General features: G+C 47.3%; 1 protein-coding gene across 4 annotated transcripts in view; it reads left to right on the forward strand.

Moving 5' to 3' along the window:
• MYO1C (myosin IC) overlaps nt 1-15,816 on the forward strand; it is a 51,449-nt gene that overhangs the window by 18,766 nt on the left and 16,867 nt on the right. For 3 of the 4 annotated variants that reach the window (XM_064395082.1, XM_064395084.1, XM_064395085.1), the window contains exons 2-3: nt 12,916-13,071; nt 13,648-13,763. In XM_064395082.1, the coding sequence (XP_064251152.1) occupies nt 12,916-13,071; nt 13,648-13,763 (272 nt within the window). Of the gene's footprint in view, nt 1-4,053; nt 4,238-12,915; nt 13,072-13,647; nt 13,764-15,816 lie in introns of those variants that run through there. The other variant, XM_064395083.1, reaches the window with a different exon arrangement.

Below are 15,816 nucleotides of genomic sequence, written 5' to 3' on the forward strand. Positions count from 1 at the left end.
CTTTTTAATCCATCACCAGGGGCATCAAAACAGGGAACAGCGCTGGCAGAGAAAGAGCAGGAATCCAAGGAGACGTGTGCATCTCCACTTTTTTGCAATATTTCTTTTTTTTTATTATTATTTATTTGTGAAAGACTGAGCTTGGGAAGAAAAGATGTTTGATGTTCTCACTGACAAAGCTTTCTTGAAACAAACAAAACCAGTATTGACAGTTTTAGGCATTACAAAGCATAAATTAGAATCCAAAATAATAATCTAAATAGTCTTTGTCTTCTGGTTTTTGAACCCTTTTGACCACACCTCACTATTTTTAAGGTTTCTCTGTAACCCTGCAAACACCTTCACACAGAATCAGGGAATTCAGTCAACTTGTGATGTCATGAAGTTTGCAGTAAAGTGAAGGAACTTGCATCATCTTGAGGCACCTTTTGAGTGAGTATAAAGAGCTTTTGGTTTAACGTTCCTAGGTGTGCAGTTTCATAGCTGAGCAGGAGTGTTGTGTCTGCAGGGGCCAATGTCCTGTGTTCAAACCTCTGCTCATGACTACTTGTTTGGAGCACTCGAGAGGGGAAGAGGAGATGCTTTAATCCAAAAACTGGGCAGAAAAGAGACAATTTTTAGAAGAACTAATAACATAGAGAGGAGGTTTTGCCTTTTTATCAAACCTGTTACAATATTTAGCATTGGCTCTTTGGCAGAGCATAGATTTATCCTTATCCTAAAGTCAGATGTTCATCTTCTCTTGGACACAGGGTGTTTTTCCTAAGCAGTGGGACAAATGTCTCTCAGAACCTTCAGCTTCTGCTCTAAGGTGTTTTAGGAATGTGAGGCATTTTAATCAGTTTTAGATCAGGATAATCTGGACAGCAGGACACATGTGACAGGTTAAAGACATTTCTATTTTTTGATTAAGACGTTCTTCTGACCTGCAAGAGGAAGGGCTCTCAAATTCCTGGCCTGTTTAGGGTGGTTTCTTTCCCATGGTATTTTTGCCAAGTGCTTTCTAATTATGGAATGTGTCTTATTCTGTAGTTCTTTTGCAAGGCAGAAATAACGAATATTACAAAAATCCAGAAAGAACTCACTCGCTGATAGATGAACTTGACACCTTTTGGAATAACATAGATGTGATCCACGTTGGTTTTTGAACAGCATAAACCCAAGGCAGCATCTCACACCTCCAGATTTGTATTTTGCAGTGGAATCTGCACTGCAGAGGGGAGCACTGATGGTGTTTTCACAGGCCAACCTCTTTATTTTTTCACAGAGCCACTGCTCGCGGGTGGAGCTCAGCGAGTCACGCTCGGCTCCGCGCGCCTGTCGGAGCAGGGCTGACAGGAAAGCTTTCCAGTCCCCTTGCTTTGAATGTGAAATTGTATTCAGGGAATCAGCTGCTTATCTGCAACGAGCAGAGCAATCCCAGTGCTCTAATCCAGGGTTTAAATGAGTCACTTCTAACTGGTGAGGCCTGGAAAACTTGATTCATCCCTTGGCCTGTAGTTGCCTGTTGGAGTGAGCCAGACCTTGCCAGCCATCCTCAGCAGAAATCACAGACAAGGGCTGGGCCCTGCTGCTGGAAAGGAAGAGTCTGGTTTTATCACCTTCGTAATCCAGGCTCAAGATCTTATAAAGTAAAATTATCTCTGCTTTCCAACTTTTTTTTCCCCCTCCTAATTTAGGCTAACCCTCATGCAGGAGAGTTTTCCTCACCAGGAGAAGTTGGGCAGTAGTTTGGCTGCAGAAAAAAAGCATTTTGAGTAAAGGTCTTTCTAGTGGATAAATAGATGAAAGGGTTCTCCTGCATGAAAAAAACAAGGGAAATATGTAAAAAATGTACTTCTAAGTGCCAGGCTGTTGTATATTCTTCTCTTATGTGGCATTTTCTGTGATGAGATGTGACCTGAGAAGTGTTAGGAGGTGTAAACTAGGGAAAAGGGGAAGTTGTTTATGTGAAGATAACTCTGCTGATACTTAGAATTGTAACAGGAGTTTAATTCAGTCTGTTTGATGACAATTAGACTGGTTTGAGGAGTGCTGGTGGAGCACTGACATTCTCCTCCTGAAGAATTAGAGCTGCCAGGCCACAGCTTTAATTGTGCTTGGGAAACTCCTGGCTCAGGGCTCACTGTTGTGTTTCACTAATGGCTAATGTGGCTCAGTTTGGGAAATGGAGTTTATATCATCTCTGATCTCACCTGTGCACAGGAGAGGGGCTTGGAGTAGTGTCCACTAGTTCAGTGCCAGCCCAAAGCTAAACCCTCCTCCGAGCCACATCCTGGAGCTGCTGCCGTTAAAAATTCACCCAGCTGAGATAAGAAGTGAATGAAAGTCCTGCCAAACAGAGTTGTGCAAGAACCACAAATAATGTTCAAAATGGAGGCTGAGAGGGCAGGGGAGCTGTGGCACTGCAGTGCTCCCAGCAGCCAAGCTCCATCCCAAATCCTTGGCTCATTCTGCCTGTGGCATCCACCACAGCCAGCATCTCTGGCATCTCTGCCTTGGGCACAGCTAATTAGAGGGGAGCGCTGCACCCAACCACTGACAACATCTGCTACGTGTGTTTGCTTTTAAATAGCCTCCTCTCTGAGGAGGATGAAGCTCTTTAGCCTTTTGCTCTAAATCTTTTTACTTCAGAGCTTGACCTTACCCTTCCTGCAGCAGAATTTGTGAAGGGTGCATTTTGATAAGAAGGGAAAAAACAAAGCAAACAAAAAATCCTTTAAGCAGAGCTGAGTGCAGATAGTGCCAGTCATGAAACATCAGCAGCTGAGCTCGGGAATCATTCCATGGCTCAGCATGTTCAATGATTAGAGAATCTGCTTGGCAGCTCACAATATGAATTGCCTGAAACACCTGAGGGGTGGCATCCTCTCTAACAGATTTATATCTTTATTTGCACTACCTGTAGCTCCTTTTAGGATGGATCCACAGCTTAGTCCATTGAGGAACAAAGTAATAAATAAAATCATAGAATGATTTTAGATTGGAAAGAATTTGTGGAGATCTCTGGTCCAACCTCACTTCCAGGCAGGACCAATTTAGATCGAGTCACTCAGACATTGTCTGGTTGAGTTTTAAATATCTCCAGGGATAGAATTTCACAACATTTTGGGACCCCTGTTCCAGTATTTGACAGCATTCACTGGGAAAAAAATTTCCCAATAACTCATCAGAATTTTCTTTCTTCCAGCTTGTGTCCACAGTCTCTTGTTCTTTCACTTTCCCCTAATGCTAGTGAAGGCTGTGTAGGATTTTTGTCAGAATGTCCTTGTCTCAGGCAGGTGGGTGGGAAATGAGGTGGGGTTTTCACACTCTTGCTGTAGCTGTGATCATAAATAATTCTGTGTGAGAACACTGATGAGCTCAGAGACAGCAAAATGTGCAACTTCTGTTTGCAAGGGCAGGGGACTGAGGGCAGCAGTGCCTTCACTGTGTGCTCCAGAAGGCTCTTCCTTGGTAGTGCAGGTTATTTTATAATAAGGACCTCACAACTTCCAGGTAAAGTGGTTGTTTTGGTGCTGGATGGCTCCAAAAGAATCTGGAATAAAATCCTGCTGAGCCAGGTTGGACGGGGCTTGGTGGAGTTGGAAATAAGAGAAATTTAAGGTCCCTTCCAACCTAAACCATTCTGTGACTCTAAAACCTTGTGAAGACAAACTGCATCCAACCCTGCACTCCTTATGGCCTCTGACTCTCTGAGGGGGTGATTCCAGGTGTAATGTCAATGCCAGGCTTGGGGTTGTGTTTGCTGTGTTTGGGGTGAGCTGGGAGCAGCTGTGGGGGGCCCTGTCCACGCTGCTGTTCCAGGACAATACCCCACTGTCCCAGAGCTCGTCTCTTCCTGTCTGATGGCTGTGGTTTGTGTGCTGGGCTCGGCCCCAGCTTTTCCAGTGCCTGGGATTATTTTTCTTTCCGTTTTTCCCTGTCATTGGGCAGCGGAACTCCGCGGGCAGAGCGCAGCTGATTTCCCTGGGACTGCCTCTGCTGGGCTGCTCCTGCTGGGAGGGGAGTTCTCCTTGGAAAACGCCCTCTCCAGATGCTCCAGTAGGAGCTGGTGGGAGGGAGGGAGTTCTGACTGCACTGAAAATGCCATGAAAAAAAAAAAAATTAAAAAAATAAGGCAACTGACAGAAGAGAGAACTTGTCCTGAGATTGCTGCTTTTTGCAGCGGCGTAAGCGAAGGCTCTGCGAGGGCTGCAGGAGCTGGCAGGAGGCAGAGATGAAGTTCCGAGGCGGGGTAAGGTTTATTTAAGGTTTATTTCACTCCTTTAGGGGCTTTGCAGCCCTCACATGTGTATTTGGTCTCAAAAAAAGAGAGGAGAAACACTTTCAGGGTTTCAGCAGGGAAGTGAAATGCTTTGAGAAGGATCCCTTCATTGGAGAGTTGGGTGAAATTGGCTAAAAACTCAGGGAATACCTGTTTGGAGGAGGAAGAAAAGGTGGGAGTTGAGAAAGTGGGAAGAGAGGGGGAAGCTGTGCTCAGCTTTGGGAGGGAAGAAAGGGTGGAGCTTTCACTTGGGCACAAGATGTGAAGGGACTGTCCTGGAGCTGGGCTTTGCTCCTGTCCTTCCCAGGGCTTCTGTCCCATTCTGCCATCCAGGCAATGGCAGGAGGTACCTGCTAAAGGATTTATTGCCCCTCAGTTCCTCCAGGCTCTTTAGTTCAGGAAAACTTTGTCCATGCTTTAGCAGCAGCCAGAGCACCTGGCCCTGTGTCCTGCATGGGACAGTCCCAGGCTTGGGAAAAGGAGTTTATGGCAAAAGATTGAGAGGACTGGGATTGTTACCTGGAAAAAGAGATGAGGACAAGAGAAGGAGAAATAAATAACAGTGCCACAGAGAACACCGAGCTCCTTTTCTGTGTTGTGTAGCATGGGAAGAGAGACACTGAGTTAAGCTAAAATTGTTAAAGAGATGCAAAGTTATTTTCATGCAATGAATAATTGGGCCGTGGAATTCACTGACTGTGGATGATGTTGAGGTTAAGAATGACAGAGTGTTATAAAAAAGTGTGTGAGCTTTTGCCTGGATTAGAATGCTCAAGGCTTTAATTGGTAAAGTGACCAAATTTAGGAAGAGAAGGGTTGAAAACGTCACTTCTGTAGCTTGGAGCAATTCTCTGTTAAAGAAGAGTTACCATGGGGCTGGTGTATCCCACACTGCTCAACCCAGAGATCCGTGCCTGTTTTCCCAAATATTCCGGTGAGAAAGGGATGAAGGGAAGGGCAGAGCTTTTGGAGACCCTCGTGGGTCCTTCTCTGTGGGAGTGGAGGTGACAGAGCTCCACAGGGTATTTCTGCTGGCACCTGGTGTGCTGGGGTGGCAGCTGTGGGCCTGGAGGAAGGCTGGCAGAGGTGGCAGTGGCAGTGGGACAGGCAGAGCTGTGCCTGGGGTGGTGGCAGAGGTGGCAGTGGGACAGGCAGAGCTGTGCCTGGGGTGGTGGCAGAGGTGGCAGTGGCAGTGACAGGCAGAGCTGTGCCTGGGGTGGTGGCAGAGGTGGCAGTGGGACAGGCAGAGCTGTGCCTGGGGTGGTGGCAGAGGTGGCAGTGGCAGGCAGAGCTGTGTCTGGGGTGGTGGCAGAGGTGGCAGTGTGACAGGCAGAGCTGTGTCTGGGGTGGTGGCAGAGGTGGCAGTGTGACAGGCAGAGCTGTGTCTGGGGTGGTGGCAGAGGTGGCAGTGGGACAGGCAGAGCTGTGCCTGGGGTGGTGGCAGAGGTGGCAGTGGCAGGCAGAGCTGTGCCTGGGGTGGTGGCAGAGGTGGCAGTGACAGGTAGAGCTGTGCCTGGGGTGGTGGCAGAGGTGGCAGTGGCAGGCAGAGCTGTGCCTGGGGTGGTGGCAGAGGTGGCAGTGACAGGTAGAGCTGTGCCTGGGGTGGTGGCAGAGGTGGCAGTGGCAGGCAGAGCTGTGCCTGGGGTGGTGGCAGAGGTGGCAGTGGCAGTGGGACAGGCAGAGCTGTGCCTGGGGTGGTGGCAGAGGTGGCAGTGACAGGCAGAGCTGTGCCTGGGGTGGTGGCAGAGGTGGCAGTGACAGTGGGACAGGCAGAGCTGTGCCTGGGGTGGTGGCAGAGGTGGCAGTGGCAGGCAGAGCTGTGCCTGGGGTGGTGGCAGAGGTGGCAGAGGTGGCAGTGACAGGCAGAGCTGTGCCTGGGGTGGTGGCCCTGTTCTCTCAGGGAGCTGTGGGTGTGGAGGTGCCCTCCGCGTGGCCCCGGAATGCTCTGGAGCTCTCTCTGGAAAGTTTGAGTCTCTTGGAGACCTCGTGGTGTCAGAGGTTCTGTGGGGGTGTGGAATGCAGGGAAGGGCTGCCTGTGGGGCTGGGCAGTGCCAGGGCAGTGCAGCAGGGAATGGGGCACAGGGGGTGCCCCAAAGCTGCAGGGGGCACGGGCTGGCCCTGGCTCTTCGCCTCTGAGCTTCTGCCACCCTTCACCTGCTCAGCTGCTCTGGAAACCAGCACCAAAACTCACTAGAAGGGGCAGCAAGCTGATGTTTCACCTTTTTTAAATGCCTTTTTGAAATCTGTTTGTCCTCCAAAGCTGCTGTGGGATGCCCAGGCCTGTGGGCACAGCTCTCCTGAGAAAACTGCCACCAGCAACATCTTTGAACCAGCAGCAGCTTGTGCCATCTGTTCAGGAGCAAAAAATGTCAGCTCCCTAAATATAGCAATTCTGTGTATTTACTTTTCCAGTCCTGGTGATCTTTCTGGTTTGCCTCGTTCATTTTTCTTAGTGCTCTTTTATATTTAGCCTGTTGATTGAAATATCTACCCCTCTTAATGGTAAATATTTTTCCTGTACTTCAAATCAGTTCTTACAAGTGCCTTTTCCTTTTCACTGCTAATTGTTTATTTCCTTACTCATCCCCCCACAAAGTAAAATCTGGAAGGTATAATTATGTTATAAATATTGAACAAATAATACTACCTACTTATTATTTCAATTTGTTCCTACCCAAAATGTGGAAAAGTTTGAAATAATTACTTTACAAGAATTAGTCAAGGATGTAGCATTTCTATCTCTTTAATATATATTTTTATAGTGTGTTCTGGAGTTCCATCCTTCCATCTGGTTAGGATGGGAAATATCAGAGGGACAACCAAGTTCTGAGTTCCTTGACTTCAGACATTCCATTGCTGGTGATGTATTAGTCTAAAAGAAGCAAGAATAAAAAGTTATTCTGAGAAAAGGTCCTTGAGTGGCAGCTGCAAATTCAAGTTGTTCCCTCTGACTCTGCTGATCTGGGTCACCAGAGCTGTTACCTGGTTTTGGTCCCAATCCACCTGACAGCTCTGCTTTTCCCAAGCTGTCTTTTGGGAAATCACTTCATTTTCCTTACGTAATTAAAAGCAAATACGTGTCTTATCAATTATTGTCTCAGCTCAGGTGGCTTCAGAAAGGGCAGACAAATCCATGTGGTTGCTTGCAGGGGATTTTTATGGGGGAGACAGAGCTGCCTCTCAGGGAACCTCCTTTCCAACCAGCTGTTGACTGACAGAGGGAGTTGTGTCCAAGATGAGCAGCTGATTCTCAGTGTGGCAGGAGGGAGGAGGATCCTGAGTGGCTGCACTTCAGTCTGTCAGGGATTTGCTGGCAGAATCCCTGATTCTGCTCCACCTCTGCCATCTTCATTATTTCTTTCTCCAAGCAGAGGGAAAGAGGGAGCTTTCCCATTCTGCTCCTTGGGAATTGAGGCCTTGGATACAACAGTTGATTTTTGTCTGCTCTGCTGTCTGGCCCACGTGTCCAAGCCCTTTCCCAGGCTGTAGAATGAAGCAGAAATCAAAGGAATTTCTTTTCTTTCCTGCAGCTTTGGCATGACAGTGAAGAATGTCCAACTATCCGTGAGACAAATATTTTTTAGCTGCCACGTCCCCACGAGAAGTTCCTTCTTGGTTCAGGCTTGCATTGTCTTCCAGAATCTAATCTGAATTTCCCTTCCCACTCACATTTGGGTCTGGGCTGTTCTTCCGTTCCCGGCTTTGTGGCTATTTCTGGAGCCTGCAGATCAATCATCTTGCACTTGATACCAAGATAAAGGTGCCTGCCTCTTCCCAGAGGGAGCCACTTCCTGGGGCTCTTCCAGTGAGTCTCCTGAGTGGATACAACCCAATCTGTGAAAAGACACTGCCAGGAGAAAATTTTTAGAGATACATTTTTAGGTGTGGAAACACAAATTCTGTTTATTTTGTGACTTTCCTTTCTGAATCAGTTATGCAGTTTCCCTGCTCCATACAAGACTGTTCACTTTGAGAATTCCAGGTGTTTTCTCATGGAAAGGAGTGGGAAGTTGCTGGTGCTGCCTGTTCCCTCAATGTCTGGAATTGAGTTTTAAACCATTTCAGTACCCCTTTGGGAAAATCAAGCCTGGGACTGAATCTTTGCTCCATGTTGGGTATTCCATGGCCATGGAGCAGCTGCTGGACAAAGCCAGGGGGAGTTTCTCGCTCTGCTCACATCAGCCCCAGACCCCTGTGCTCATGGCAGAGCTGCCCTCCCATTTTCCAGCACAAATTCCCCCAAAGTGCTCAGCCTGGCTTACTCGAATCCTTTGGATTTTGCTGCACAGAGCAAAAGGTTCTGTTTTTCATTTCTGAGGTGTATTAGTTCTCCATGTCCTAAGCAGAGGAAAAACTTTATCATGCTTTGGCATTAAGCAGAGTTTAAAGGAAAAATATGTGTTTACACCTTCACAATCCCATGTCAGCGATTTCCCAGTTCAGCGTAGGAAACTCCTTGGTACAGTTGTGAGTGGTTTTGTACTCCCAGGAGCTTGGAGGTATTTGCTGGTCTTGTTGACTCTTGTAGGAACACAAAGAAAAGCTGGAACCCCAGCCAATGTAAACGTGGCTCTGCAGGCTGCATTCAGCCACCAATTTACACCAGCGGAAAGTCTTTCCCAAAATTCAATCCCAGGGCAGAAAAAGCCCTGGAAGCAGAGCTGTGGTGGTGATTGCACTGGCCTGGTCCCCACCATTCCAGAGGGACTTTTTCCTTCCTGGCCCTGAGCCACTGTTGTGCTCCAGGCTCTGGAGAAGACATTAAAAGCAAAGAGTGGGTTAAAACAATGTGGGAACAAATCCCTGGAAATGGCACCGTGGGGTGGCTTTGGGAAATGTGGTGGCAGAAGTCAGACTGGGCACTCTGGAGTGACCCTCAGTGGGATGAAAGGGGAGGTTGAGAGGAGGCACAGGCACTCCTGAGCCCACAGGCACCACCATCACAGGCAGATTGCTCAGATTTCTGCCATTCCCTGGCTGCAGCCTGTGCTGGGTGTGGCATTAGGTGTCCCCATCCTACAAAGGTCAGGATCCTCAGCCAGGCCCTCCTTTTGATCCCATAGGGGACCTATAAGGTGGATGTGGTGGAGCTGCCCTAAATAACTGATTCAATGTGCTCCCTTCCCTCCTTTCCTTTCTGACACTCTCCCAATCCCACAGGAAGACGATTTAGCTCAAAACCTGCAGAGAAAACCACCAGATTCTTTTTTCCTGCTCTTTGTTTTGCTGATGGAGTTACCCTGGCTTGGTTTGGAGGTGTTACCCCATCCCAGGGAGGCAGCAAAGCCTGGAGGAGGGATTTGAGCTGAGCTTTTTTAGCTTTTTAGGCTAAACCTGACCTGTCTCTTAGGTGGAAGCTTCCCAGGCATTTCAAGGCAGCAGGAACTGGCCCTGCTGCTGAATCCTGGCTCCTCCCTGGCCCTGCTGTGGCTCCCATTACCCTATCCCTGGCCATCGTCATTACACTGGGACCAGTGTGGGAAAATGACCTGCATTAAAACAACAAAAAAGTCTGAGTTAGTTTTAATCCCTGACAGATTTCCAGCCTGGTTTATTGCACAAGTCCTGGGCCAGTGCAAGCCAAAGGGTGCAGCTGCACTGAGTCCTGCCTCAGTGTCACAGCAGCTCCTCTAGCACTGAGCTCTCCTGGCAGCTTCCAGAAAAACTCCTTTCCACAAGGAAGGGTCTGATCAGACCCTCACAGCCTGTGTCCTCCCAGTTCTCTGGAATGTCCTCCTTGCCACAGGGCTGGCTGAGTGGTCCAAGCTGATCTCTTACCTGGAGCAGAGTATATTGTAAATATATTTCAGTTAGAGGTGGTTTGGCACAAAGAAATTCATCCCCTGCAAAGACAACAAGGGAATGAGTGTTGTCCATAGACAAACTGCTTTAATGGTTAATTAGCTCCACTGCACCACATTTAACCCCCCAGACTGGGTTTTCTAGCATTAATTTACAGCCACCAGATCTGATGTCTGCCTGCTAACAGAAAATCACCAACATTTTGGTTATTTTAATTTGAGTGCCTCACATTTATCATTCAGTAGGAACTGATGAACAGATCATCGCTGTGGTTATTTTTTTCTTAAGTAGTGTCTTCCCTCCCCACTTCCTTCCTTCTGCGTGACTGCTCTGTTTCCATTTTGCAAAAAGGGTTTCTTTTCACCTCCTTTTATGGCCCATCTGTTATGTCAGTGGCAGGGAAACAGTTAACACTGACATTTGAAGCTGGTGGTAGACTTGGACATACGCAATAAAGCAAAATGCTGGCATGGAGCAGTGCCTATTGCTCAGCTCTGCCTTTCATTTGCACTCAGCTTGGGTTTGGGAGGCTACGAGACTGAGTGGAGTTTATATTCAGGAGGCTCTGCCTGCATCACATCCCCTGGGCACATTTAATTATCACCAAAAAGCCACTTTCAGTCGAGTTGGTTTGGCTTTTGTTTTGTTTCAAGCTGTCTGCAGGTTTGAGGTGGTTATTTTGTTCTCACGGCGAGGGGTTGGAGTTGAATGAGGAGACAAAAACTGGAGGAAACCGAAAGTTCTTGGCCTTAAATGCCTGTCCCAGAGGAGTGGAATTTTCTGTGTTGTGAGGGGGATGTGAGGCTCTTGCCTCTCCTGGATGTGCACAGCTGGGATCGCTTTGTCCTGGCCCCAGGGAGGGGCCGATGAAAGAGCTGCTGAGGTGACGTTTTCTGTGAAAGGCTTCAGGATTGTATAAACTGGGATTAACTGTGCGAGGGTGGACGTTTCTCCTCAGTCCTTGTTGAGGCAGCTGTGTTTTAGGACTGCAGTTGTGCATTTTCCCCACTTGAAAAGGAGTTGTTTTCCTTTGGTTTTGCCTTTGTTCTCATCACCTTGGCCAAACCCTGCTCTGGGATTGCACTGCTCTGATAGGAGGATTCCAATTTCTAGGCAGAGTTTATCTTTCTGTGATTTATCTCTATTTTCCTTTCCTTATCTCTTCACCTTCCTTCTCCAAGGGTTATCCCTTTTCTCCTCACCTTGGCAAAGAAGGTAGAAGACAACAGAGCATTTTGCTGAAGCTATGAAGGACTTGGCTTGGAAAATGTTGGCCATTTTAGAACGATTACTTCATGAGAGTATCTGCAGAATTCCTCCCAGGCTGGGTTGTTCCAAGCTTAGAACTCAGGCCTTCCAGACCATGAGACTAATTGGAAAAATATAACAGGAAATCAAATGATGTTTCTTTGTGGTGTTTGAGCCATTAGAGTGGGTCTGGATTTGAGATTTCCAGAAGGAACTGATTTTCCTATCTGAAAACTGCTGGGTTCAAGCAATCACTTCTGCCCAGGCTTACAGGGAGGAAGCCAATTAGAACTGGCAGAAATAGGCAAAACTGCATTTACTAAGCATTTACCAAATAAAATTTAAAAAAACCATTTACCAAGAATTTGGTGAATCAAAACAACTGCAGGCTGAGGGGATTTGCACGTGGTTTGACCCAAATTGATACTTCAGTGATTCTTGCTTTTATTACTGTTGAACAAAACTTCAGGTAAATTTTTTTCCTGACCAAGGCTGGGTTTATTTTTCTCCCTGCATGTCACCAGTCCCTGTGGTTTGACCACTTTTACATCTTGGGAAGGTGCAGAAAGCAATTCTGTGAGTCAGTAAAAGTCACCTTCATCATTGTGCAGGGCCTGGCACTCCCAGTTTGTGATGGGTTTGCTGTTAGTGCATGAGCCTGTTTTAGGAACAGACCCCTCTGGTCTTTGTGCAACATCCCAAAATATCACTCAGTGCTTTAGGGAAATGGTTTAGGAGAAAGGTGCTGCTGTGAGCAGTTTGCAAAGCAAGGAGGGTTGAAGAAGATAAAGAAAAGCGTGCAGGTGTGAGGCAGAGGGTTTCACACGTGGTTTCTCCTGTCTCTGGTTTCTGTGGTGCCTCTCATCTCCTCCATCTCTGTCCCCTGAGTAGAGATTTCCCCAGCAGGCAGCCACTGAGTCACCCCTGGGTGCAGATTTCCCCTCCCTGCTTCACAGTGAAGTCAGGAGTCAGCAGATGAGTGCTTTCCACAGAAGTTGTGTCTCACCCACATCAGGCTGGAAATGTAACCTTTAAAGGAGGGTCGGGGTAGGAGTCTCTTGGTGCTGTCAGTGTCACTGTCTAAATTCAGCTGTGTGGGTGCAGAAATGCCCATTTCTCATTTCTTCTCAATTTTCTCAGAATTTTCCCATTGGGTGCCTTGCTAAAGCTGTTAAATTGGTCAGCAATGTGAAGCTGTTTGCTTCTGAGATGAATCATCATTAGTCATAAAAGATTCCTTACCTCGAAACAGCTTCCCGTTGTGAAATCAGAGGCAGGAGAGAACACATTTCAATCTCCCTCCTGCTAAAGGATGCCTGGGAAAGGAAATCCAAGTTTTATTCTCTTTATCAAATGTTTGTTTCTTTGATTGAAGTTATTGGAAATTAAGCAGTAATTTTTCTCTAATGCTGACTTGTCTTCCCTCAAAGCAATTAGAGCAGACAACGTGTTGTAATCACTGTTTTCAGCACCAACAGTGGGGTTATTTTAATATCTCATTTAACATGGTTATCCAAGGGTAACTGTGGTTCTTGTGGACTGGGGGAAGTGCCTGCAATCCCACAGCCATCCCAACTTGCCCGTGCTTTTGGCTGCAGGGACTGGGAGCCAACGGCATCCGGCTGAGCATGGAGAGCGCGCTGACCGCCCGCGACCGCGTCGGGGTGCAGGACTTTGTCCTGCTGGAGAACTTCACCAGCGAGGCTGCCTTCATTGAGAACCTGAGGAAGCGCTTCAAGGAGAACCTGATCTACGTGAGTAGCACAGGGACAGTCCCCAGGGTGTCCCTCGGTGAGCTGGAGTGTGTTTGCTGCACGGGATAAGCCTGGCTCTGCTCGGCAGTGGGTTTGGAGGTGCTGCTGGTGGCACTCACACAGGCCATGGGGGCTGGTGCCAGGACCAGTCTGGGGTGCTGCCATTTGATGGGTCTGGGGACTCACTGCAGTGCCCCTGTTGAGATCTGGTGGCATTGACAACACTGAAAATCCAACTCCCACCACATTCTTCCACCTCCTGAAGTCACTCACATCCACCAGCCCAGACTTGAACTCCTAAATGTATATCAGAAATAACCCAGTATTGTGGCTTGTTGGAAACTCTAAAACCATTTGAGGTGCTTTTTACTCAGCAAGGATAACATGGCACAGCTCTAGCAGTGTCACTTCCCCAAAGCTCAGAGTTCTCTTTCTCAGCACCTTGGCCTGTTTGGAAGCCCTCAGCAGCATCCCCAGCACACCAGGATGGGTGTCCAGCCTCCAGAGACACCTGAGACACCTGAGCTCTGCCTGCAGACCTCCTGTAAGCTCCCTGCTTTCTGTTCTGCTTTCCAGACCTACATTGGCTCCGTGCTGGTGTCTGTGAATCCCTACAAGGAACTGGAAATCTACACCAAGCAGAACATGGAGCGGTACCGCGGCGTCAGCTTCTATGAAGTCTCCCCTCACCTGTGAGTGGGTGCCAGCGCAGGTTTTGTCACTCCCACCCAGCTGGGACACGTCAAAAGAGGCAAACAGGACTTTGGCCTGTCCCAGCTGCAGCCCTGGAAGTCCTGGGGACAGAGAGGATCCTCAGGGTGTGGTGTGAGGCTCTTTCTATTCCTGTTCCTCTCTCCAAAGAGGATGAGTTGCCTCTGCAAGAGCAGTATTTGGAAAGGGAGTTGGTTCCTTCCTGGCTGCAGGAACAGAGTTGCTTACCCAGCCCTGGCAGGACAGGAGTTCATTGTTCCAGGGTTATTTGGGGTCTCTGTGTCCGGGGCTAAGTAGGGGAAAGAGTTTCTGCTGTGTGGGGGTTTCTTTCCTACCTCTGCTGTTACTGCCTGACCAATATTTATCTGGTATTTCCCTTGTTGCTAAGATACCATCAGCCTGTTGGAACAAGGAATGTATTTATTTACATGGTCTGGCTTGGTGAGCATTCCCAATTTCCCATTTAAAAAAAAAGTTTGAGGTTTAAAGTTATTTTTTGAAAGCATATGAATTTTTTTGTTAGACTGAAAGAAAAAGATGACTGAGAGCTGAGAACACGTGGCTTCAAAATGGTTTTTCTTCAGGACTAAAGGCCAAATTCTGAGCACCTCTTGGAGGATTTTTTATCTTGTGTTTTGTTGTTTTTTTTTTTTAAGAGATCTTGGAAGAGTAAATGATATTATTTTTGAACAAACTATTTGGGTTGTTTCTTATTGCTGGCACATAGCCCAGGAGAGTAAACAAACCAGAATGTGCTGCAGGCACAGAGAGGGGGAGAAACACCATTACTTGGGAAAGTCTCAGCACTTCAAGTTGGATTGGTTAGGACAAAAATATGATTTTTACTGTGTGAACCCAGATGGGGGAGAATTAAACCTGAAAAACCCTGCATTCAATCCTGCTCAGTTCCCTTTGCCTGTGGTCAGGAAAGGGCTTCTGTGTCCTTAGATGTGAATTTTGAGACTCTCTGGAAAATCCTTGGGGCTGTGGCTCTGGTTTTTAGTGTGCAGTAGGTACAGGGTGATGACAATGCTCATGGATAGCACAAAGCACTGAGCAGATGTGCTTTAATTCCACTTAAATCACACTGTGCCTGATTATTTCTTAGGCTTTCTTTCCTTTTAACAAGTCCCTTCAGAAGCTGTAAAATGTGCAGCTCATAAGTGAACCCTGGAGAACTGTGATCCTGGGTACTGGGAGAACAGATTTTTTTGCTGTTTTTGCTGTTCCATTGCATTATTTGATTATTTTATTGCATTATTTGATTATATATGCATTTAAAAATCCTCTGAGGAGCATCAAAATGCTCCATCTGCAGTGTGGTGCTCTGGGATTCTCCTTTTCCAGTAACTCATATTTTTTCCTCTTTCTCCTCTTCTAAACTGACTCTAGAAAGCCAAAACACTACAAGATCTCTATTCCAGTGTCAGACAGTTCAGCTGGGTTTTCTGGGAAGTGCATCACACTCAGAGGAGGAGAGTTATCCCTATGGGCTGGAACCCAGCATATTCCCAGAGATCTGTCACATCCTGTCCTGTTTATGGCCTGCAAATGGGACCATAAACATCTTTATTTCCAGTGATTCTGTCTGTGCCTGGCTGGAGCTCTTGGGGCCATAAACCACCCCATAAAGGCACTTCTTCAAATCCAAATTAAATCTGCATTTATTCAGCTGTTTTCCACAAGACTCCAGAGGCAGAATCTGGATGGGAAGAGAGGGACATGATGTATTTTGTGGGGTGAGTTGTGTTGCCAAGGGAGCTCATTGGTGTTGCCTTAGCATTAATAGACTGGAGAAAGCCATGGCTGTTATTTTGGTGTGATTACTTCTAATTAATAGCACAGCAGGAGAGTTAAAAAAAAAGGGAAAATGAAAAATTAAAAAGCCAAGCTATTAAAATAAAATGTTGTCAGGTGTGAAGACAGGATCTCTGCTTGCTCACCACATGTGAGAGCTGAAATGGTGTTGGGAGGTTGTGTTTTCTGTCCCCCTGAGCAGTTGTCACCATTGTCACTCATCCCCTGCTGCTCTCT

Source organism: Passer domesticus, chromosome 19 (assembly GCF_036417665.1).
Source record: "Passer domesticus isolate bPasDom1 chromosome 19, bPasDom1.hap1, whole genome shotgun sequence".
Classification (NCBI taxonomy): Eukaryota; Metazoa; Chordata; class Aves; order Passeriformes; family Passeridae; genus Passer; species Passer domesticus.